Source organism: Haliotis rufescens, unplaced genomic scaffold, assembly GCF_023055435.1.
Source record: "Haliotis rufescens isolate VD_foot unplaced genomic scaffold, xgHalRufe1.0.p SCAF_17, whole genome shotgun sequence".
Taxonomy (NCBI): domain Eukaryota; kingdom Metazoa; phylum Mollusca; class Gastropoda; order Lepetellida; family Haliotidae; genus Haliotis; species Haliotis rufescens.
In genome coordinates this window covers 31847819-31873589 of record NW_025963857.1, presented here as the reverse complement: position 1 = coordinate 31873589, position 25771 = coordinate 31847819, and the positions used below count along the sequence as shown (strand labels likewise).

The window sequence follows — 25771 nt, the reverse complement described above, 5'->3', positions numbered from 1 at the left end:
CTGTATACTAGTATATATCTTTCCCATTATGCGTGCCATCAACATACACATCGACTACAACCAACGCCATCTGGACTCGGTGACACCCTATTGACGACCCCCGATCAATTTAAGTCACCTCTTTAGGAACCGACCATTTAATCTTTCTGGAGGCGGGTGATTTATGCAGAAGACAAAATATGTTTCGTCACTGTTTCAAGATATACAATTGTTTTCACCATAAGGATGTGCCAAACAAGTTGAGGAAACACCACTTTTACAAGACATCCAGCATGTCCAATGAATATTCAGTGAACAATATGTTGACTTTCCTTAACAGCCTGAGGCCAAATTATTTTTGCATCTTTTTCTGAATTTTCTTTTTATCAAATCCCTACCTGACCCCGCCCCCGCGGGTTGTGTCAGATGCACCATGATGAAGTATCTTGCCACACCCACTGTTCGCCTGCACGTCGCCTGCTTGTGGATTGCCACATGGCCTGTGGGCGTGTCCGGCGTCCGCCATACCTTGGAGCTGACGTCGGACGTATTCATCACGACTTTGTAGGACATGTTGGCATCTTTCAGGTGGATGTTGATCTCTTGTAGCAACACCCTTGACGATACTCGCTTAAGAGTCGCTTGCACGTATATGTCTGTAATGAACGCGTTACACCAGTGAGAGAAACAACAAGTGGAAGTTTAAGTCTGTACCAATCTAAAACAATAACAAAATATTAACACAAATACTGTATACAATGCTTACTCGTCCAGATCCTATCTATACTCTCCAATACAATACAATAAGCTCATCCAAGTCTCATATATGATGACCAAAGTACCATCTATACTCTTTAAAATACTATCAAGTACTATCTATGTTCATCCAAGTCTTATATATGATGACCAAAGTACCATCTATACTCTTTAAAATACTATCAAGTACTATCTATGTTCATCCAAGTCTTATATATGATGACCAAAGTGCTATCTATACTCTTTAAAATACTATCAAGTACTATCTATGTTCATCCAAGTCTTATATATGATGACCAAAGTGCTATCTATACTCTTTAAAATACTATCAAGTACTATCCATGCTCATTCAAGTCTCATCCATGTACCGCCTATTCTCTTCAAATACTATTTGATACTCAACAAAATATCATCTATACTCGTCCAAGTAGTATATATACTCAACCAAATAGTATCTATACTCAACCAAGTTTTATGTTTGTTCAGCAAAGTACCATCTCTACTATTCAAATAATATCAGTATTCTACCAGTTTCCGTTGTTTGTCTCCCTCTGGGGTTAACGAGGCAGAACAGATGTCCAGTACCCCATGTTTGTCTCCCCGTTGGGAGAACAGGACAGTATAGGCGCCCAGTACCTTACGTTTGTCTCCCTCTGGAGTTAACGAGGCAGAACAGATGTCCAGTACCCCATGTTTGTCTCCCCGTTGGGAGAACAGGACAGTATAGGCGCCCAGTACCTTACGTTTGTCTCCCTCTGGAGTTAACGAGGCAGAACAGATGTCCAGTACTCCATGTTTGTCTCCCCGTTGGGAGAACAGGACAGTATAGGCGCCCAGTACCTTACGTTTGTCTCCCTGGGAGGATAACTAGGCAGAGTAGATCCTGTCTCTGACCTCCTTGGTAGGTATGTTTTTCCTTTGGTATAATGCAGGATGTATAAATATATGTTTATGAGAGAATGTACCAGGAGATAAAGGATTGATTCAATCAGAAGGAACGTCATAGAGATATGTACAGTACGTTATCAGCATATTGTCAATATATATCATTACTGAATACAGAAAAAAAAGATTTGTTTCATTGTAATAACAGAAAGTGTCAAGTATCACTGTTTTGCCTTAGACGTTCGAGGCATAGACTGCTATAGAGGAACATTTAAGATGGTGCAAGTTTGTAAATCGAAGGAAGTGGGTGTTGTTGGAAAAGAATTCCCATTAAAATTCCTTCTTCAGAAGTGAATCTTATATTCCATTTGTGCACACATCCTTTCCCAGTAGTGTATATCCAATGAGTGTTATGGTTTAACAATAGTTTAATGTGGGAGGAAAGCCACTTTGGTGGAACCCACATAGGTATGGTGCTGACTAGAGCTAATGAAATAAGGACATATATATTTATAACTTACACTTTAAGAAATGAATTTTTACTTGATAGATGTATACGTATATGTTTATATTGTAAACTACTGTTAAAATATGCATGCACGTTACGTGTTACAACTGTCATAACTGACATCTTCAATATTCCGATGGCCTGATACGTTGCTCATGAAACATCCTGATATACAATTATAGTTTTGAATGTTGAGTCGTTAATTACTAGCACGTAACACGTGTTAATCGTATCCAAAATATGTTTTCTCCCTTAGACCCGATATATTTGGTTATTTTTTAACCAAAGGGCAGACTGTAATTGTTGTTTCAGGTGTCTTCTAATTTGCATCTGGTCCTGTGCTGCTCCTGGTGTGCAAATGTGGCGTAAACTCACAACAGCGATGTATGTCAAAGTACCACGTTTATGTATTTGCAGTAGAGTGTAAATGTGATGCCTACACATCAACACTACTAGTTCGCAAGCTGAAATGGGTACATTAGATAAATACGCACATCTGGCACATTATGCTAATTGGTTTTGAAGGTTGAATTTTGATGCGCGTTTGTACGTTTGTATGATTTACATTGCGTATTTTACGCATATACGCAGCTTATCTTGAGTTCAGTCGGATATCTTTCTGTGCAAATATGCGACCAGGATATTGTTCGTAATTTTATTTTGTATATGTACTCCACCTACGAGATTCAGTCGGTATTGTGGATGGAGCTGGGTAGATCTGGAATGTTCCTGGTTGAACTCTGAGCGCTCTTGAACACATTTGTTTGTCTGTTGTTGTCCCAAACCCGTCCAGAAACATTTTCACTGAAAACCGAAATAACAAATGTTCACTCGGTGAACTATAAAACAAGGAATATTGTACAGTCTGAGATATTACACTTTCCAATATGTTGAGATATACACATACACGGAGCAGGTTACCTATGACACATACACATTGAGCAGGTTAGCTGTGAGACATACACATTGAGCAGGTCAGATGTGAGACATACACATTAAGCAGGTTAGCTGTGAGACATACACATTGAGCAGGTTAGCTGTGAGACATACACATTGAGCAGGTTAGCTGTGAGACATACACATTGAGCAGGTTAGCTGTGAGACATACACATTGAGCAGGTAAGCTGTGAGACATACACATTGAGCAGGTTAGCTGTGAGACATAGATATAGAGCACGTAGGCTGTGAGACATAGATATAGAGCAGGTAAGCTGTGAAATAAGCTGTGAGACATAGATATAGAGCAGGTAAGCTGTGAAATAAGCTGTGAGACAAACGCGTTGTGAAGGTAAGCATTGAGACATACACGTTAAACAGGAGAGGGAACACATATATTTCAGGAGAAGATAAACAGTGATATATGCACCTTCACCAGGAGATAAGCAGCAAGACATATAACTTGAGTAGGAGATAAGCAGCAAGACATATAACTTGAGAAGGAGATAAGCAGCAAGACATATAACTTGAGTAGGAGATAAGCAGCAAGACATATAACTTGAGAAGGAGATAAGCAGCAAGACATATAACTTGAGAAGGAGATAAGCAGCAAGACATATAACTTGAGTAGGAGATAAGCAGCAAGACATATAACTTGAGTAGGAGATAAGTAGCAAGATATATAACTTGTGTAGGAGATAAGTAACAAGACATATAACTTAAGTAGGAGATAAGCAGCAAGAAATATATCTTGAGTAGGAGATAAGCAGCAAGACATATAACTTGAGTAGGAGATAAGTAGCAAGACATATAACTTGAGTAGGAGATAAGCAGCAAGACATACAACTTGAGTAGGAGATAAGCAGCAAGACATATAACTTGAGTAGGAGATAAGTAGCAAGACATATAACTTGATTTAGGAGAAAAGCAGCAAGACATATAACTTGAGTAGGAGATAAGCAGCAAGACATATAACTTGAGTAGGAGATAAGTAGCAAGACATATAACTTGAGTAGGAGATAAGTAGCAAGACATATTACTTGAGTAGGAGATAAGCAGCAAGACATATAACTTGAGTAGGAGATAAGCAGCAAGACATATAACTTGAGTAGGAGATAAGTAGCAAGACATATAACTTGAGTAGGAGATAAGCAGCAAGACATAACTTGAGTAAGAGATACATAGCAAGACATATAACTTGAGTAGGAGATAAGCAGCAAGACATATATTTTGAATAGGAGATAAGCAGCAAGACATATAACTTGAGTAGGAGATGAGCAGCAAGATATATAACTTGAGTAGGAGATAAGTAGCAAGACATATAACTTGAGTAGGAGATAAGCAGCAAGACATATAACTTGAGTAGGAGATAAGCAGCAAGACACATAACTTGAGTAGGAGATAAGCAGCAAGACATATAACTTGAGTAGGAGATAAGCAGCAAGACATATAACTTGAGTAGGAGATAAGCAGCAAGACATATACCTTGAGTAGGAGATAAGCAGCAAGACATATGACTTGAGTAGGAGATAAGCAGCAAGACATATAACTTGAGTAGGAGATAAGCAGCAAGACATATACCTTGAGTAGGAGATAAGCAGCAAGACATACAACTTGAGTAGGAGATAAGTAGCGTGACAGACGTCTCGAGCAAGATAGAAGCAGGGGATCAACACCTTGAACTGCAGAGAGGCAATGAGGCCTACATTGATCAAGAGATAAGCAAAGAGGCGTATACCTTGAGCAGGAGATATAGTGAGATATATACTTCAAACAGAACTTGAGCAGTAAGGCACAGGCGTCGAACAGCGGATGACCAAGTGATGTGCAGTAAGACATACATACAAAGACATAACCAGTGAGACGCATGTGTACACAGGAGGTGAGAAGTGTGACATATGTGTAGAGCAGAAGATGAGAAGTGTGACATATGTGTAGAGAAGGAGATGAGAAGTGTGACATATGTGTAGAGCAGAAGATGAGAAGTGTGACATATGTGTAGAGCAGAAGATGAGAAGTGTGACATTTGTGTAGAGCAGAAGATGAGAAGTGAGACATATGTGTAGAGAAGGGGATGAGAAGTGTGAGATATGTGTAGAGCAGAAGATGAGAAGTGTGACATATGTGTAGAGCAGAAGATGAGAAGTGTGACATATGTGTAGAGCAGAAGATGAGAAGTGTGACATTTGTGTAGAGCAGAAGATGAGAAGTGAGACATATGTGTAGAGAAGGGGATGAGAAGTGTGACATATGTGTAGAGCAGAAGATGAGAAGTGTGACATTTGTGTAGAGCAGGAGGTGAGAAGTGTGAGATATGTGTAGAGCAGAAGATGAGAAGTGTGACATATGTGTAGAGCAGAAGATGAGAAGTGTGACATTTGTGTAGAGCAGAAGATGAGAAGTGTGACATTTGTGTAGAGCAGAAGGTGAGAAGTGTGACATTTGTGTAGAGCAGAAGGTGAGAAGTGTGACATTTGTGTAGAGCAGGAGATGAGAAGTGTGACATTTGTGTAGAGCAGAAGACGAGAAGTGTGACATTTGTGTAGAGAAGGAGATGAGAAGTGTGATATTTGTGTAGAGAAGGGGATGACGACTGAGACATTATGCTTGTTATGCTTTCGTGCAAATTGAAACATCTGAATTATTGGAAATACCAATTTTGCATCTCATATTTCGCTTCTTTGATTTGTTCTTAAGTGATTTTCTTCTTGATTTCTTCCGCCTGCCCTTGCCAGTCCTCGGGCCAGTCGACGGGCGAATCATCGGATCAATCGTGGGGTCAGTCGTCGGGCCTGTCGTCCGGCCAGTCGTCGGGACTGTCGTCGGGGCAGTCGTTGGGACAGTCGTCGGGACTGTCGTCGGGGCAGTCGTCGGGACAGTCGTCAGGGCAGTCGTCGCGACAGTCGTCAGGATTATAGTCGACCTAGTCATCGGGACAATCCTCGGGGCAGTCCTCAAGACAGTCATCGGGCCAGTTCTTGGGCGAGTCCTCATGCCATATCTTTGTCTCTTGAAATATCTGCGTACTGAACTAGCCCCTGAAACATGGCCAAGATCAATCATGATGATATTGCTAGTAATTATTATACTTCAGAAGGACATACAAGTTCATTACATTTCGGTTACGGTATTTCCAACAAATTTCGAACCAACCAGCCTGTTCGAAAGAGATGATGAACTAAAACATTATTTTCTACATAACGAGTTATTATTTCTAAATACTAATTTTCAAAGTCTGATAGGGGATGCGACGGATGCCAGGAATGCGATTGGCGAAAATGGAGCTGTTGGAGTGCTTGATTCTAACGTAGCTCTCCTGTGCATGGGCGGTCCTCTTGGGGTAACAAACACGGGCTCTTTTGGTGGTGGTGTGTTGTATCCACACCATGTTGTTGGTATCCCTCGACACATTCATGGTCCTGGAAACATCCTGCTGTGTTAGCTCAGCCCACAAATATCCGATGACATTGTAACGATGGCCTTTTGTCAGGCAGTATTTCCCGGCGTAGAAATTGTAAGCGTATACCGGGATGTTCATCTTTGGCAGTGGATAACTGATGTTGAATGAGCAAAGAACGTGCGGTGCCTTTTAACGTCAAACGTTCTCTGTCTCTGCTGTCTAAGCATATAATACAGGCCAATAGTTGATTCTGAGCCTGTCTATATACATGCAGTGGCAATAGTTACCCTAATATTTCTTGTGTATTTTCTCTTTCTTAGAGTATGAAGTCATATAGCCTTCGCTGTCAGATAACATTCAGTAAAATGACACAAGAGGTAGGACTCATTCGTATTCATTGAAAATGTTAAGATACAAAATAACAATGAAATAAATAGTTATTATTTACGAGGCCAGAACTGACTGTTGGTTTGTTGTTATACGCCACAGTCAACCATATTCCAATATGTGTGTGTTTGAGTCATACTACGGCTGCTGATGACGGAGATTACCATTTGAGGCGGCGTGGTTGGATTTCCCGAAGCAATACACGGCAGTGTGGAGCTCAGTTATAGCTTCGAATGGACGCTTAATTTCGACATATATGATTTGTCTGGCCTCAAAGCCCGCATCGTTCATGCCTGAATCGATGCCGTTGTCCCCAATGATTTTCATGTTATTTTTAGACATTGAGGAATTCCCCTAAAGTAGTTCTGTATGACTCCGATCGATTGACAACGTAATCACGTGACATTCTGACGTTAATCGAGAAATGAACGACAGTCAGCTTGGTAGTGTTCACCTGGGCGAGGTCACCCGCTGCTGTCAATATTGTACTGTGACAGTACATAATGTTGTAAGTTTATTTCTGTCGATTGTCAGTGACAGCAAATTAATCAAACGCTCGACAGTGACAAAATCTGGACATTTGTGAGTGCACTGACATATATTGTTGGGCCCGATACTTATGGTTGTTGCTGTGTTTTACCAATTGTATGGCCGTTTGTGATTGTAAAGCTAAAACTGTGAGTTTCAATATTAATTGTTGATTACTCATAATTCGTGTCTGTCTAGTGTCTGGGTTACACTTAGCGTTTCGATTTATGACTTAACACATAACAATATATTGTAGATAGTTCGGTTCTCCTTTTACACACTGAAAGTCTTTTCGCATCTTCCGTCTTAAATTAGCCCGATGCTTACATTTTTCTTTTGTTTAAAGCGCTGTGAAGAAACGACATATTCAACTCAACATTTGTTTTAGCATCAAATTCCGGAATTTTGTGCCTCCCATGCCAATTATAGTTTGCAGATTCAGATAGGAACGCCGAGGCCTCGAGGCCGCCGAGGCCTACAAATGAACTTTGATCCGTAGGGGTGGGTGAGCGAGATAAGGGGTGACGAAAATTGGTCACGTGGTAAATAAACAGTTTTCTATATATAGATAACCTAGTGAAGAAATAAAATGTACTGTAAAATCACCCCTCTCTTCTTAGTCAGTGTTTACACAAAACCCGAGAAACAAGATTACAAAAAACATTATCCGGTTTATTTTAAGTTGCAATAATGAAGAAGACAGTGTCATGTACGCAGTGGCGAAGTGTTGCGTGTCTTTCCTTGCTTCCGAGCGAATCAAGAATCATAAGAAAAGGAGAATCTGGGATTCGAACCCACCATAACAGTGAGCCTTAGACACTTCTTGGAAAATGCATGCAGTTGTATAATTAAAAACCATGTAACAATTGATTTTAAAAATGCATTTATCGCGTTCGTTTTATGTCCGCATTCGCGATTTAGAGAAGGGTGTATCTTGTAAGATGTAGAACCAGCAATGACAGAATTGGTTTATAAACTTGTTTCATTCTTTCAATGATACGTTTCAAATGAGATAGTAGTAGTATATGTGCCCTCTTTATATTATATCGCTAACATGTTAAGATATTAAATAAAGTTCTAAACAGTTCGGGATAAAAGGATTTGGAAATGTGTTTCGATGTGTGTTTAGGATCTAAAACACATTTTTTTGCAGTTTATGAAGTGCCCAGAGAATATGGATTATGATATGCATAAACACTGACCATAACCGAATGTTGTTCATTCAAACGATCTACTGTCTTTTACGACATTGTTTCAAGATAATGTGCAGATGATTGTACTCAACTTGCCGCCACCGAAATTGTAGACAGCTGAAGTGAAATAGGTAACATCTTAAACCCGCGTCCACCTAATCATGCATAACACATGTTATTATAACAACAATTAACACAATTTTTATTCATCCCGAATTTGAATTGTTAAATACCAATCTTGAAATTCAATTCACTTATCATGCACATTGTATATTTATATTTTTCTTATAGGTTATAACATATATTACTCCCTTGGTTCTGGTCTATCGGGTATTCTTTAACTAATGGGTAGACCTTTATATATTGATATTCTATTTTAAATAATGTTCAGGTGACTTTTAATTTGCTTCTGTTCATGTTTTTGCCCCACGTGTGTTATACTGGCGTAAGCGCCCCCGCAGCCATATACACGTCTAAGTTACAAGAAGCGAGAAGTATTCATTACCCACTCCTGTCGATTTCATGTATATGTGATCCCTGCCATACATAACGATTGCAAAGCAATAACAATACGCAAGCTGAATATGATACATTGGGTAATAATTATAACGCTCAGTGTAGTTGTACTGCTGGGTTATCTGGAGCTCTGCTATTATTGTTTAAACATATGCACACCTAAACAGTTGTATCTTCAACGGGCAAGTACTGAGCACATATGCACACCCTTTGTACGGTGCTTACAAATGAAATAAAAGAAGTATAATAATAGAATTTGAATAAACTCATAATCCTTTCTTTTTCTATTGTGCCTAATCTTTGAAACAATATGCACCATGAAGTGTATGGGTCTTAACCCTAATGAAAAGATTTTATTCCAAGCGAGCTATTTCTTTAAGGTAATGTTTAGATAATAATACTCGACTTACCCCCACCGTTGTATTTTGGTCTAGGTTGTATTGCAGAAGCTGAAACAAATTAGATTATTCACTGAAGAGATTTTAGGAGTCGTTTTTCTTTCCAACTCCACCAGTTATCATATATCTGTACATGTACATAACAAGACATCACTTCTGTATTGCAAAACATTACACTGACGCGTTACCAAACTGTAGTTGTTTGCCAGTATAGAAGCAGCTGATTTACCCTAAAGGGGTATTTCCTTTATATAGTATGCATATACTCACGGAATGATTGTTGTCCAGATAGTATTCCAGAAGCTGAAACAAATATTCACTGAATAGATTTTTCTTTCCAACTCCACCAGTTATCATATAGCTGTACATTTCACAACATGACTTCCATATTGCAAAACATTAAGCTGACGCGTCACCAATCTGGAGTTCTTTCCAAATATAGAAGCAGCCCATTCTCCGTCATTTCCTCAAAGCTCCAAACATTGTAACACACAACGTACTTCCAGTCCGAAAACAGCTGATTTACCCTGAAGGGGTATTTCCTTTACATACATATACTCACGGAATGATTGTTGTCCAGATTGTATTCCATAAGCTGAAACAAATTAGATTATTCACTGAAGAGATTTTGGGGAGACGTTTTCCAAAAATAGAAGCAGCCCATGCTCCGTCATTTCCTCAAAACTCCTCACATAGTAACACACCACGTAATTCCAGTCCGAAAACATTACGACCAGACCTTGGCCTTGATAAACACAACTGTTTACGATCCAGCAATTATCCACGCCTCTTACGACCAGCATATGTTGCTGGGGACCTAGTCTAATTCGGAATTCCCTCGGAGTGTATTTGAAGAGATACATGAAGATATATAGTTTCATGTTATGATATATCCGCAATAGATACTTACTTTATGCATATTGAGTGAATGGTGGGTGTCGGGTAGAACATGCTTAACCTTTTCGCGAACACCAGGTGCCATCCTTGATGTTCAGTGGTTCGTTCATATAATTATTACAGCTGTTTTTTCCTATGCTTTTGTTACAGTAGATAATCTAGAGTGGTTATTCTGTTGCATTGACAATATGTATTTACGAAAACCTGAACAACGACTTCGACTTTATATCTATTGTGACTAAAATCCTTCCAAATCTTAATATATGATAGTTTAATGGTTAATACATTAATACATTCTTTTAGAAAGTGTAACCACTTTGAGATTGTTCTGCCACGTGACCCTGGCCTTTGAACATGCCAGCATGTGGCAAAAGAATTCCTAAGGTCCGTGTGGAATAAACGTTTATTGTATTATATCCTCTAATGCCAAGTCTTTCGCCGTATTCAAGAGAAAAGATGATACAACTACATTTCAAACTTTGCTCCAAAGTGACATTGACCTTTGACATAAATGCAAATAAAATGATGTAGATATTTAGTTCCATGCCGTTTAGGTACCATTACCTCAGAACCAGACAACGATATAGCCACCTCTTACAGGTAACAGAATGTGATCTTGACCTTTTACTAACCTTAACTTTAAACTTTTGCCAAATAAATTCCCCATGGTTATGACGAACTCGATGGATGATGTTATTATGTCAATAAAGTGTGTCTAGTACACATTAAATAAAACACCGGCAGCAGCGGTCAAATTCAAACGAAATCTCAGGACCGACTATTTAATATTATAGGGCCCGGGAATATCTGTTAGGGAGGGGGAATTTTGTTTCGACCCTGCTTTAAGACACACAAATCAGTATGACTGTATACAGAGTTGAAGAGTATCATTACAATCATTGAATAAAACAAATGATCAAGTCTTTCGCATGTGTGCCCAATCTTTGAAACAGTGTCATCAACACCATCGATCAACAGTGATCTGTCATGCTTCGGAGCATTGTTTATTGACCTTGAATAACTTAAGTAATGTTTGCTACTTTTATGATTTGAGGATAGATTACCAGTATTGAACCTCAAGATTCACCTTTATACTTGTGAAATGAGAGAGAGGTGCCAGGTTCAGCAGAATGTTTGGAGTAGACTACTCAATGAATCGTATTTTCCACCACCGTCAATACTTCAAGGGCATGATCCTCCATCACCCGTGAATAAATGCGACCGTTTTGCAGTGTAGTCTCCAGATTGTAACCAATGAACGGAGCATAAACCTGGTTTCAGCAAATGTGATGCCAGCTCAGACTAATGAGCGTTCAGCTTATATCAGCAATATTTCTCGAGCAACGCGTGGTTTCTTCTACTCCACACATTGCGTCAATGTCAGGCAGCGGTGGGGTTCGCGCACAGTTCGTGCATGGAGAAGGTCTCATTTGACCCTCCGGTTGTTACAGACGACCTCATTTCATTCCTGACTAAAACAGACGTACACGTCACAACACGCAAATCAGCTGTGTGTATTCAAGGGTGATGGGGGAACGTAGTATACACACATCCGTGATGACGATTTCTATAAACTTGTTAAAACTCACCTACAGCAGGGTTGACGATCTTGCGACTCACCATGGAGTTATAGCGTGGTACACTTGCTTGTGGGAAATAAGCCCGTTCTGCAGGACCAGAATGTGTTGACAAAATTGCATTCGTAATTACCTATTTACGGGATATACATATTTGTAATCTGATCAGTGTTATAGAGGTCGTGAAAACACCTGCAATCTAGATAATATAACTGTGAAGGCGAATAAGGGGCAAGTGTTGAGTTTCTAGAGTTGTCTCCCTTGTAAATAAATTAACGTTTTGTCTGTTTGTCTCTAGGCACACAGTGGCCAGCATGTTATAATTGACAAAGAAGAGAAAATAGGAAAATTGCTCGACATCCTGGTTATAACGTTATTAATACATAAACAGCCTGAAAGTTGAAGTAATGTCAAAGCTTAAGCCTACGATGTGACCGATGAACGGGCCTCTCCTTCTTGTAATCGTCGCCGCGTATGTTCGTCTTTGTTGCCTGTTGCTCTGGCTTCGTTGCCACCATTGACGTCAGAGGAGTGACAAAATTATACTGAAACATATAAACTTAGGTCTTTTACAAAACAATTGGACATATTTTTAATTTCTCTCTTAAAACAATTGAAATATTAATGTAGTTTTAAAAATCCGATGATCTCAAAGTATAGTTTGCATACAATCTTATTTATTTCAGATCTTTTACTCCTTTATGATATCTCTCTACTTGAAGATCCTTCCATGAGAGGTCAGGTCAGCAAAAGAACTTTGACAGCCCAATCTAAAATGACATATATCTGGGCTGTTGGGTCAGCTTCAGCTCGGTTTCTTTACAAAATCGATTCCGAATTTCGATCTTAACAATAGGAACTTGTAAAAAAAAAAAAAAATTCCTTCGAAAGTTTTACCTAAAGGGTGAAGATGCCATGACAATCAGAAACGACATGGTGTATGAAACATCCACAACTATTTAATAGTGCGGTCTTCATTATTTCCATTCGTAACAGCCCGTTTACGTTTCGGGTTTTTTCTACATGCAGACGTCAGATATTCTGCTTCGTGTGAAATACATATTGGATTTAAATGAAATTATGTTTGGATTCCCCAGGAATATGAGTTATCTTCGCCTGAAAGTTTCGCTAAATAGCCGCAGAGAGTTTAGGTATAATTGGAGGTCATGTTCGTGTGAAGATAAATATATATATATGAACCAAACGGAGCATACGTTGTTGCCATAGCTACATACTATCCAGATACCAAAACCCGCTTTGCCCTCTGAATAGATGGCCAACTGTTTTAGGTTAAGGTATTGTGTTCTATCTGTCTGAGTCAATCAGTAAAGACCATGCATCATCATAAATTATACATTAATATAACTCTGACCTCAAAATACATTCATCACCATATGCATTCTTGCAACTCTGGTCTCAAAGTCCATTCACCATCATATGCATGCACGCAACCCTGATATACATCACATATACTCATGCAACTCTGGCCTCAAAGTCCATTCATCATCATATGCATACATACAACCCTGATATACATCACATATACTCATGCAACTCTGGTCTCAAAGTCCATTCATCATCATATGCATACACAGAACCTTGATATACATCACATATACTCATGCAACTCTGGTGTCAAAGTCCATTCATCATCATATGCATACACACAACCCTGATATACATCACATATACTCATGCAACTCTGGTCTCAAAGTCCATTAACCACCATACGGATTCACACAACACATTGACTCATACAACTCGTTGACTCGTTTGATTGCATGTAAAGGTACCTGCACCTCATGGGTGATGGGTGAAATGGGGTTTAACGTCGCGTCCAAGATAATTGCACTTATATAGCGTCGTGCATGTACGTGTTATGTTTGTGTGGCTGCTTGTACTAGTCCGGACTGATGCCGATTTATAGTGCAAGCTCACTGAGATACCATGCCGTGGTTTTACATGAACACCCCACTCAGACACAGTATACTGACTCCGAGCCGACCAGTCCTTGTTTAGCCCCTTAATGCCGAGCGCCAGACAGAGTGACAACAAATACCATCTTTTAACGTCTTTTGTTATGACGCGGCCGGGGATCGAACCCCGGACCTTCCGCTCTCCGGGCGGACGCTCTACCACATTTCTCAAAATCAATTACTTGGTTGTCGTCTCTGACCTGGCCTTATGCTTATGGTACGAGGCGACTTTATGGTTCGAGTAACTTTGTTGATGGCATGTCATCTTACCCCGATGGCATGGGACGTTGCTTTATAACAATCCAAACACTCGTTTATCTGGCCCAGACTAGATTAAATACAGGTCGCCGTCATATAGATGGATGCTAAACGTGTACGTACTTTGAGGGCTAACTCCGTAATCTTCCGGTCAACATCGGACTTCTCGTTCTTATACTCGTCCTTCCTCTTCTGCAGTAGCAGATCCTTGATCCTCAGGTATGCCCAGCTCCTTTCAATAACAGACGCGAAGTCCATTGGAATAGTAAAATAGGGGTTGTTTGTCGATGGCTCAATGGGTTGTGTGCTGTGGTTATCCAGAACCACATTCAATTTTCCTGTGCCGATGTCTGCAGTCAGTGAAGCACCAATCAAGGTATTGATGAAGTCACTCATACGACCGGCTACGACCACGTCATTGCCCCTGAAAACGTTCCTGAAGACCGTCGTCGTCAGGGTGTCGGGATCGACTGTGCCGTTGAGATATTTGATGTTCAAGTTCCGTAGCACAGTGGTGGAAATGTCATCATAGAATCCCTCTACCTGATCAGCTGCATCGGCAGCTTCGTATATTCTCCGAGCAAAACCGCTGTTCTGGGCGGAGACCACCTTCAACAGGTAATAATCAGCTCCATTACCAAACGCCAGTCCGAACAGAGACACAACATCCTCATTGAGGCGTTCGACATTCTTAGCAATGGAGCCGGGGTCCTTGGTGCCAACCGTGGGCTGACCGTCTGTGAGGAAGAACATCACAGGCGTGTGCTCCTTGTACCTTTCTTCCAGCATGAAGGAAATGCCGTCGGTCAAGGCCATGTTCAGGTTAGTTGCTGAAAGTCAAGACAGTGCAGCTGTAGTTTCGCTGGTATATATATCAAATCGGCATTTTGGGTGAGTTTCTCCTTTTGAAATCAACCAGGTGTCACTCATAAAAAACAATGTACCACGTGTGTTGCATTTCCCTTGGGTACTACGTGTTTCGCTCACCAAGGGCGCTACCTATTCCCAGGTAACCATGCACCATCTCTTACAATCCCCATGGACCACTTATTTCTCTAACACTCCCCAAGGATACTACGTGTCTCTTTCGCAATCCCCTCAGAGAGCCACGAGTCTCACTTACATGTCGCTATTACAATCCCACATGCACCATGTGTACAATCCATAGGGCACCTGAGTCTATCTGACAATCTCCCAGAGCACTGTGTATCTTTATTGCAATACCACATGCACATTTGTTTCCCAGACAATACCTAGGGCACAATGTGTCTCTCGAACAATCCCCCTGACACGCCGTGTGTCTCTTTTACCACCATATGACTTACAATCCCCCATGGCATCACATGTCTCACTTACTATCCCCCATGGCATCACATGTCTCACTTACAATCCCAAGGGCATCATGTGTCTCACTTACAATCCCAAGGGCATCATGTGTCTCACTTACAATCCCAAGGGCATCATGTGTCTCACTTACAATCCCAAGGACACAGGAAATCACTTGTCTCACTTACAGGGCACCACGTATCTCACTTATAATCCCCCAGGGCACTACGTGTCTCACTTACAATCCCCAGTGCACCACGTTTCTCACTTACAATTCCCCAGGGCAACACGTTTCTCACTTACAATCTCCCAGGGCAACACGTATATCTCATTTACAATCCATCATGTGTGTTTCCATATTACTGCCCTTCAGGGCCCCACGTGTCTCTCTAGCATGCACCACCTGTCCCCCATGGACCACTTATTTCTACCTCAGGATTCTACATGTCCCTTTCACAATCCCCTCAGAGCGCCACGAGTCGCACTTTCCTATTTGTTTCTCCCCAGGGTACGACGTGCCGCTGTTACATGCACTACGTGTCTCTTGGACACCCAAGCCTATCTGACAATCTCCCAGCGGATTATGTGTCTCTATTCATGTCTCTATTACAATCAATCCACTAGGGTACCACGTGTCTCTATTACATTCCCACAAGCACCACATCTTTCTATTACAATCCCACATGCACCATGTCTCTTGTACAACCCTCTAGAGCAACCGATTCTATCAATCTCGCTGAGCATCGCGTGTCTCTGTTACAATCCCACGTGTGCCACATGTCTCTGATACAACCCCACATGCAGAGTGTGTCTCACTTACAGTCTTCCGCTTCCAGTCGACTAACATAGTCGAGTGCTTCATCGATGGTACTCGACTCAACGGGGACAAGCGCCGTCTTCCATTTCTTAAGTCTGTCATCAAAGAGGAAAATGTTGAACCTGTCGGTTTTGCTCAGCTCTTTAAGAATAACCGTCATGGCTGCCTTCAGTTGCGCTATCTTGGTTCCTGACATTGAACCGCTGATGTCAAGGACAAACAGTATGTCCTTGGGGACCGGGAGGATGTCTTCACCAGCGTTCTCGGGGGCAAAGAAGTGAACGAAGTACCCGTCAACTACCTGAAATGTATTTGTGGTAGATGGTCTTGTTCCACAAAACGACCTTAGCTACGTCCATCTTAAAGAATAGAAGTAGCTCTGAGTTCGCCTTGTGCAATGGAACCCTAACTGCCTCTTACTCCGAGACAGACATGTGTACAATATGTGTACACAATCTAGCAAGTAAATCTAATCTTGTTAATTGTTAGTTACTGAAAACAGTGTAGCGGGTAAATCTAAGACTCGTTATATGTTAGTTACAGTAAGCAACCTAGCGGGTGAATCTCAGGCGTGTTCTATATGAGTTACTGTGAACAAAATAATGGGTAATTCTAAAACTTGTTCTATATTAGTTATAGTAAAAAATATAGCGGGTAAATTTAAGACTTGTTCTATTGCAGTGACAGTCAACAATCTAGCGGGTAAAGAAAGCTAAGGCTTGTTCTATATTAGTGACAGTAAAAAATCTTGCTGGTAAATCTAAGGCTTGTTTTCCATTATTTACTGTAAACAATCGAACGGATAAATTCTGACACAAGTTCTAGGTTACTCACAGTGAACAATCTAACGGATAAATTCAAAGAGATGTTCTATGTTACTTACAGTGGACAATCTATCGGGAAAATTCTAACACATGTTCTATGTTACTTACAGTGGACAATCCAGCGGGTAAATTCTAACACATGTTCTATGTTGCTTACAGTGGACAATCTATCGGGTAAATTCTAACACATGTTCTATGTTACTTACAGTGGACAATCCAGCGGGTAAATTCTAACACATGTTCTATGTTACTTACAGTTGACAATCTATCGGGTAAAATCTAACACATGTTCTATGTTACTTACAGTGGACAATCTAACGGATAAATTCAAAGACATGTTCTATGTTATTTACAGTGGACAATCTAACGGATAAATTCTAACACATGTTCTATGTTACTTACAGTGGACAATCCAGCGGGTAAATTCTAACACATGTTCTAAGCTACTTACAGTTGACAATCTATCGGGTAAAATCTAACAGGCCCTGTGCTGAAAACGATATTATATGTGTTTTGATTATTAGGATGAAAGATATATTATGGTGATAAAACACCTACTCACCAAAACCTCCCCTGCGTTCTGATCTCTGTCCACGTCATACTTGATAAGCAGCTCTTTGTTGACCCCGTTCTTGCCAAGAAGTTTCTGTTGGTCAAGTGACGGGTTGTATACGATGTATCGGCTGTTAGGACTTGGTGACAATACGGACACACCAATCTCCTCTGTGAAAACACAGTGAGTGAGACATGACAATGAGTAAGTCATGACATGACAAGGAGTAAGTCATGATATGACAATGAGTAAGTCATGACATGACAATGAGTAAGTCATGACATGACAATGAGTAAGTCATGACATGACAATGCGGAAATTCAGGTTTGAAGAACGTTGAAGTGTGCCCATCTTATTATTGATATCTGGCTCAGTTAATTTAGGGTAGGTGGACGGTTGGGTGGAGTTTGGGGGAGAGGTGGAAGTCGATATATGCAACGAAATATGCCATGCAAAGTTGCGTCTCCTTGGCCTAGAAAGCATTTGATCAAGGGTTCGAATGCCAGATTCGCCCTAACTATAGTCATTGGGTTGTCAGTACTATATGCGGTAGAGCACCTGCACAACTTCGTGCTTTACTCCGCCGTAATAGAACTGAAATGCACCTCAACGATATGTTAAACTCACTCACTCACACATTTAGGGCTTAGCTGTATTAGCTACGGGTGGACAGGGGTGTGTAAAGGGATTTCGTCAAAGATAAATATTTGCTTAGGCCATTCTTGCGACTCACGAATTGTATTGATCTATCTATTTATCTAGGAGTTTATGATGTTAACATTAACTGATGCTTGATAAGTACTGCACTTACATAATGCACTCAACACCTGCATGAAGTACTAAGATCTTACATGATGCACTCAACACCTGCATGAAGTACTAAGATCTTACATGATGCACTCAACACTTACATGACGTACAAAGATCTTACATGATGCACTCAACACCCGCATGAAGTACTAAGATCTTACATGATGCACTCAACACTTACATGACGTACAAAGGTCTTACATAATGCACTCAACACCCGCATGACGTACAAAGATCTTACATGATCCACTCAACACCTGCATGACGTACCAAGATCTTACATGATGCACTCAACACCTGCATGACGTACACAGATCTTACATGATGCACTCAACACCTGCATGAAGTACCAAGATCTTACATGATGCACTCAACACCTGCATGAAGTACTAAGATCTTACATGATGCACTCAACACCTGCATGGCGTACCAAGATCTTACATGATGTACTAAACACTAAATGGAGTTCTCAAAAATAAACTTTAACATGGTGAACCCAACACCTGCAGAGAACAGCGTGACGTTTAAAAAACCTGCATGACGTACCAAACACATTGCTGTTTTCCCCACTTGGAAACTCGGTTGTCGCTGCCGTGATGACCCGGCTGTCCTCGATGAAGACCTCAACCTTCACCTCACGCACCAGTTGACCCGGGTTCACGTGAATTCTCTGTTCATACATCCCCTTGCAACGTGGCAACAGCTGCTGATAGGTCAGATTGAAGGTCACACTACTTCCAGGCTTCAAGTTCACCGACACGTCAAACTTGTTTGAATGTCTCGCACTATAACAAAACAATATTCAGTTCCATTAGCACAGTGTACAACCCCACAGATCACGTGGCATTCCAGCTCCCAACTTGGAATCTAACCTAACCCAAATCGACAAATCTATCTACAGACAAGTGCTCTCTATCTTCAGGTACTTCTGCCGTAGGCTTGTGGTCGACGTCGAAATATTACCTAGAAAATAGGCAAAACTGTAATACAAAATGATCTCCACTTTCACCTGAATGTAATGCCTATCCGTAGCTGAGGAAGAATATATGCAAAATCGATACAATGTTAACCCTAAACATAACAATTTTATCGAATTGTTGTCATCAACGTACAAAAAACTGCTGAAATAGCTTTGTTGTCATAGGCATATTTTGTTTTAAAACGCGCAATTGTCTCTGAACTGATTACTTAACCGCAAAGTATAGAGTGTGTGATGTCAACCAATGCGATTTGTTAACACACTCAATGATGCGATTTAATCATTTTGTTGTGTTCCTCTTTATACATGCATACAAGTTGTTCTATGGAACAATACCCTGCAGCATCATGAATATAACACTTTATCATACCTCCATGTCAGAATGGTGAGATTGGTCACGTGATTGGTCACGTGATCTTCATACTATATTATGTATCCGCCAGCGAGGGAAATAAATGACTGAGCGGAAGAATGAATCCCTTATACCCCACAACGAAGAAGACAGGTTGAAACATGGACTTTTCAGCGGGAGAATAAATCCTTTACACACCCCGCTTCGAAGCAAACACCCTCACGCTTTTTCCGAGTCAATGAAAGTCACGTGACATAGCAAATGTTGACCTCAACTCATTCAAAGAGCTGTCAAATTTGTATTTATTTATTTTTACATTATCAGATTGAAACTTGTCGGTAAGGTAAATCGAGGGTTACGCATAAACCGCATGTACCCTTGGTGATACTGTTACAATTTATAAAGTGATGGAAATGCTTTTCTTCCGGAAAACCCATGATATGAAGGAGCTAGTCATGATTAGGGGTTGATAGTCCTGCACCATGACCGTGGAATATATTTATTTTATGAATAAAATAAATCTAGAAACGCATACAAAAGCAAGTCTAGCCAGCTCAAGCTAGCTCTGAAATCAGCATAGGGTGGGTTTTTTAGAGTCAAGAAGGATATTGTGTAATATATGATTTCAGAGACTAAATGTTAGTCTAAGGGGTTGACTTTTAAGTTTGATATTCTGGTCAGAGCGGTAAAAAATACAATTAATACGCCCGTAATTAATAGGAACAATAAGCTAAGAGGTTCACTATTAATGATGCTTTTCCGTTCAAAGCGATAATAAACACAATAAACACACCTGCAATTAGGGAATAATAAGCTGTTTTGGTTTTTGGTACTCTAGAGGCTTTTTATTTTTAAAAAGTTGTCATTAGGTTTTATACAAAGACAACAATTTCATGTCATAAAATGTCTCAAACAGATACTAGAGGATAATACAGGGTGTGCTGACGGTAGCGTCAAACAACAAACAAGCAGGGTATGAATGAATTAACATAGGGCGGTTACACTGACGTTGATTTGATGTAGCCAGCACTCTCCCCGCGGTCCTTGGCCTGTTGATAGGAAGTCAAGGCCTTTTGTTTCTCCTCCACGCGACCGACGTACACCTCTCCATCCACAGTCCTACAAGGAAAATGTTCACCATGTGACAATACATCGTCAATAGTTCAAGGGATTGTATACAGCACGTCCCTCCATCAGTCTATGGGGGACTACACAGTGACCTGCGGCACCTTAGACAAATAAGACACAAATGAAATAATTTCTGAACATTTAAGTCCAAATTTATAATTTAAATTCAAGATTTATTATACTTGGTCCTGCTCTCTTTGGGTTTTCCTTTACCACAGGGAGAAGCTGGCAAACATTAAACCAACTTAAAGATGTAAAGAATTATCTATGTATACTACTCAACATTTCATAAGCATAATCAGATTTATCATTCAAATTAAATATGCACTTGACATACATATATTATGAGAACCAGTTTTGTGTATCATGGAGAGATAACAAATATCCCTATCAAAAGTCGAGAAGTATATTTACACGAACAAGAGACTTCTAAATGCCCCGGGATCTTAGTCTTTGTGCAGATGTTTCCAAAATATACGGGGCGGTCGGAAGCTTAATGGTTAAAGCGTTCGCTCGTCACGCCGAAGACACGGGTTCCATTCTCGACATGGGTACAATGTGTAAAGCCCATTTCTGATGTCCCCCGCCGTGATATTGCTGGGATATTGTTAAATGCGGCGTAAAACCATACTCACTCACTCCAAAATATACATGGAAGTCGTATGATTATAACAATTGAGTGAGTTGTATTTAACGCCACTTTTAACAGTATTACAGTTATATCGCGGCGTGTCAGCTTAATGTGGGAGGAAAGCCCGAAGTGATACCGGTCTCAGACGTTAACCATTCGGTGAAACCCACGAACACGGGTATGGTGCTGACAAACCTAGAAACATAATCGGGGCGAACCGGGATTCGAACCCACAATCATAGGTTTCTGGCGTGCCCAGAGGACGCAACTCTGCACGGCGAATCGCGGCGCCTTAGATGACATGGCCATCGGTGCCCCCCATGCGTATAACAATGGGAATAGTGCTTAACTTAATCAGATTGTATATGAGAGCCATAAATCTTACATGGAGAAGTTGGAGATAAAGGCTTCCTCGGGCAACACGACTTCAAACACTGCCTCGCGGCTCTGTGTTCCATCGTCGTTGATGACGGTGCTTGCGACTACGGTGGAGGCAAACCGGTAACGGATGTGAGAGCGAACCAGGAAGGATTTCACGGTCAGCTGAAACACGAAGAGAATGGAATGAACTTGCACGTGTGTACAGGTAGTGAAACACGGTAATTATCTGTATAATGACATCATATCCAAGGATTCCACGACCTGCCGGAACTCGGAGGGAGTGACCGGGAACTTGGACGTGTGTACGGGAGGAGTAGCAAGGTTTTATGTAAGTATGACAACACTATTTAAATGGGGATTTCACATTAAGCTGAAACACAAAGAAGTTGATCGTGAACGGTCACGTGTGTACAGGAGGTGCAATGACGATGTTGTAACATGATGACATTCTGAAATTCAACGTTATTTTCACTTATTTAATTAGTCTTTATGCATTAATCAACAATATTGGGTCAGCACATTCACTATAAGAGGGTTGAAATTAATTAAGTGACTTCGTAACGGAATTCATTGAACTATGTATTTGTATATTTAAGAGTGTAAGCGATACTGGACGTTGCCAACGACTCTATGACGTACTCACTCGGTGATATGTTTTAAAATAAGTAACACGACTGCTAAACACAGTTTGCTTCACTAATTAGTTACATACATCTATCACTAAGTCTTGTACATAAATTGTGATCACCAAATGTACCACCTACCCTTTCTAGAAAGCTGAAATTAAGAAATTACAGCTGTACATAATTATATTGATTCTCACACTTGTAACAGTTGTTTACATCTTTTCCTTCTCGGAAGAGATGTTGTCATGTGATATTACTGGCGAAGAAGTTCTTAAAATGGAACAAAGCAGCGGATGATGACGATTTTCCTCTTGGATTTGTTAAATCTTTGGGTGATTTCTTATTTCCTTATTTGACAGACGCATTTAATTTAATGAGGTACTTAGTGATGCACATCCCGAGTTCAGGCCCGGCTATTTACAACTGAAAATATATTGACGTTAAATGCTCTGTGTTCTAATATTTCTGTAAGCTCAAAGGCCGTCCTTACTGCGCCTCTATATACTGAAGTAGGCGTTCGACCTTGTAGATAGGAAAAAGCGCGTATATTTGTTACATATCAAAGGATGTCATGGGACAACGTATTTTATTTTAAAAGCAGTTATGAGTGAGTTGCTCTGTGTGTGAAAACTTTTGTGAGACAAAGGGCTATAATGCCACATCAGGTGTGCACCAGGGCTGCGTCCTGAGTCCGCTACTTTTCATTGTATTTTAAAAATGATACTATTTATGTGACATGCAGTAATGGGATATTTGTAACTCGGGAAAATTGGGATCTACATTTATTTTTTTCTCTTTATGATGATATAGGTGTTTTCTTATACTGTGAATTGTCTAGTAAGCAACTTGACACTCTGCAGCAGGTTTGTAACACTTTGGTGCCTTGAGTTCAACTTAGGCAAGTCATAAGTATTTAGGAATGGTGATACAGTTGCACAAAAGGAAAAGTGGTCGTTTCGTAAAGTTGTTTCTTATCATATATATTTAGGTTAATGTTTTCTTGTCGGCTAAATTGATCAATGGGCTGCAAAAGGCTAAGGAAGCTCGAATCCCAATGCAGAAACTATGTAAAAAAACAAGTTTGTTACATTTTTAACAGCCAGTATGCTTCTTGTAGACAAATATCACCAATTCTTGTACATGGTGTCGAGATTTGGGGCACCAGGTCTTTTGAAGAAATTTAAAAGGTTCATGCGTCATATCTTAAAAGAAATCTTGCTGTTGCAATTGGAAAAGTTTGCTTCGAGTAAGCCTATACTTTGGGAGACGCGCTACACCATGTTTACTCAAACCCAGATTAAATTCTGATTACACTTATACATATGCCACATTATCGGTACGCTTACCAGCGTTATCGGTCGCAATATCTTTAGATAATAGTGGCAAACACACATGGGCATCTGATGTCAGAACACTTATTTTCTTGTGTTTTTTCTTATGCTTGGATTGCTCAAGATGTTGGGGATAAGTTATTATTTGTTTATGTCTCTGTAAACGACTCGTTGATATTTTCGTTCAAGGTTGGTCAGAAAGTGCTAGATCTTCTCATTTTCTTTCACATTATGCTTCCATTACATCTGTTTATACATGAGACATATTTGCCATTACATGATACACCCCTTCCATGAGCTGTGTATGTGTTTAGAAACTGTTTACAATGTTTCAAAACACAAAACATTAGTAAGAACAAAGATATAGACCATTCACATATTATTTGTAACATTGTAAATCTAAATGATGAAAATACTATTAAGTCAGTAGCTATACATTTTCCGTCACATTTCTAAACCTTGTTAATTTAGCAAATGTCCTTTCAGTCAACTGACTACAACTATATATTGTCGTTTCAACTATCCTCTGGGCCACGAGGCGGAAATACTGAATGCACATGTCTGTCTGTCTGACTGTCTGTCTGTATGTCTGACTGTCTGTCTGTCTGTCAGTGGTTGAATGAAATAGCTAGGGCATTATTTCATTGAAGTCACAGCGTGTCTGTTTAAAGGAGGAGGAAAGTGCTATAGACGTGTTCCGTGTTAGTGTAACCTTAAGCACGGGTATAGCAATGTGCAGGCGATTTGATGACATTAATCAGGTTGAAACACGCACGGATAAATAATCACTACCCTAAACAGCCCAACGTTGCCAGTCAATTACGCAGTATGAAATTCACTCACATGAGTGCGTGCCGCGACATCGCCAGGGCAGGAAATGCATACGATAACACTAAAGCCTTTCAGATGTCTCTCATGCGCGTTTCCCTCACTGTGTGTAACAGTCAAATATTGTTCATCGCCGAAGCGAGAATCCGTATGGACAATGGTATATTATTATATTGATATTGATAAATGTGCTTGCATTACGTTGGGAATACGGTTTAGAATAGTTCCTTTGTAACCTATGTATTGTTGTCGTTGGGGGCAACTAAATGGATCAGGTAGTCATACTCTGTGACTCGGTTGATTGCATGCCATCCTACACCGACGGTGTTGAACGGTGTTCATGGTATCAACCACTGATTTGAAAGGGTAGATTAATGATGTTCTAAACAACATCTAAATGGATCAGATTTAATGACTTGGCTCTTTGCGCGTCATCCCACGGCAACGCCGTTGAATGGTGCTCACCATATCAACCACTGATTTGAGAAACAAGAGTATTGAATGGTCGTCTTAAAGTATATATTAAAGTATATATTCAACACAACCAGTCAAACAGAAGAAATAGAGCATTACCTGATTTGCGAACACTGGTCCAATATAAACCACCGTTCCCAGCAATGCAAGGGTCACGTGACCAAACGCCTGCAGCATCTTAGACTGAACCAAGCTCCAGTGGCTGACTGTGTCAAACTGATTCCCAGCCCTCACTACATCAACATTTATAGCCGGGAATCCTCAAGGCCGACGACTTGAATTTCAGGATATGATTCAAACAATGAACAACATTCGGTGGGAATGGGTGAATTTGTCCAATGGGAGACTGATCACGTGGAGGTCAGCGGTCACGTGGAGCAGCTAGGATGTAATAATCAACGCACTCCGTTTGTACATGTGACATGACCGAATTTCGCTGCCTTTATCGTCTGGCGTGTATGATCTTACATCAACACTCCAGCCAGGCTTTGGTTCGTTTGAGACCTACAATTCTATC

General features: G+C 40.4%; 1 protein-coding gene across 3 annotated transcripts in view; it reads right to left on the bottom strand.

Annotated features, from left to right (window-relative positions):
- The window catches only part of LOC124142539 (inter-alpha-trypsin inhibitor heavy chain H3-like), a 31521-nt gene extending 5964 nt beyond the window's left edge, over positions 1-25557 (bottom strand). For 2 of the 3 annotated variants that reach the window (XM_046511080.2, XM_046511081.2), the window contains exons 1-15: positions 25354-25556; positions 22000-22157; positions 20864-20974; positions 19071-19309; positions 17724-17884; positions 16341-16638; positions 14318-15024; positions 12388-12505; positions 11973-12050; positions 10049-10081; positions 9757-9789; positions 9499-9537; positions 5719-6102; positions 2810-2932; positions 378-635 (exon numbers count right to left, since the gene is read on the bottom strand). In XM_046511080.2, the coding sequence (XP_046367036.2) occupies positions 378-635; positions 2810-2932; positions 5719-6102; positions 9499-9537; positions 9757-9789; positions 10049-10081; positions 11973-12050; positions 12388-12505; positions 14318-15024; positions 16341-16638; positions 17724-17884; positions 19071-19309; positions 20864-20974; positions 22000-22157; positions 25354-25431 (2818 nt within the window). In that variant the 5' untranslated portion in view covers positions 25432-25556. Of the gene's footprint in view, positions 1-377; positions 636-2809; positions 2933-5718; positions 6103-9498; positions 9538-9756; positions 9790-10048; positions 10082-11972; positions 12051-12387; positions 12506-14317; positions 15025-16340; positions 16639-17723; positions 17885-19070; positions 19310-20863; positions 20975-21999; positions 22158-25353 lie in introns of all 3 variants that reach the window. The other variant, XM_046511082.2, reaches the window with a different exon arrangement.
- Positions 25558-25771: the final 214 nt, after the last annotated feature.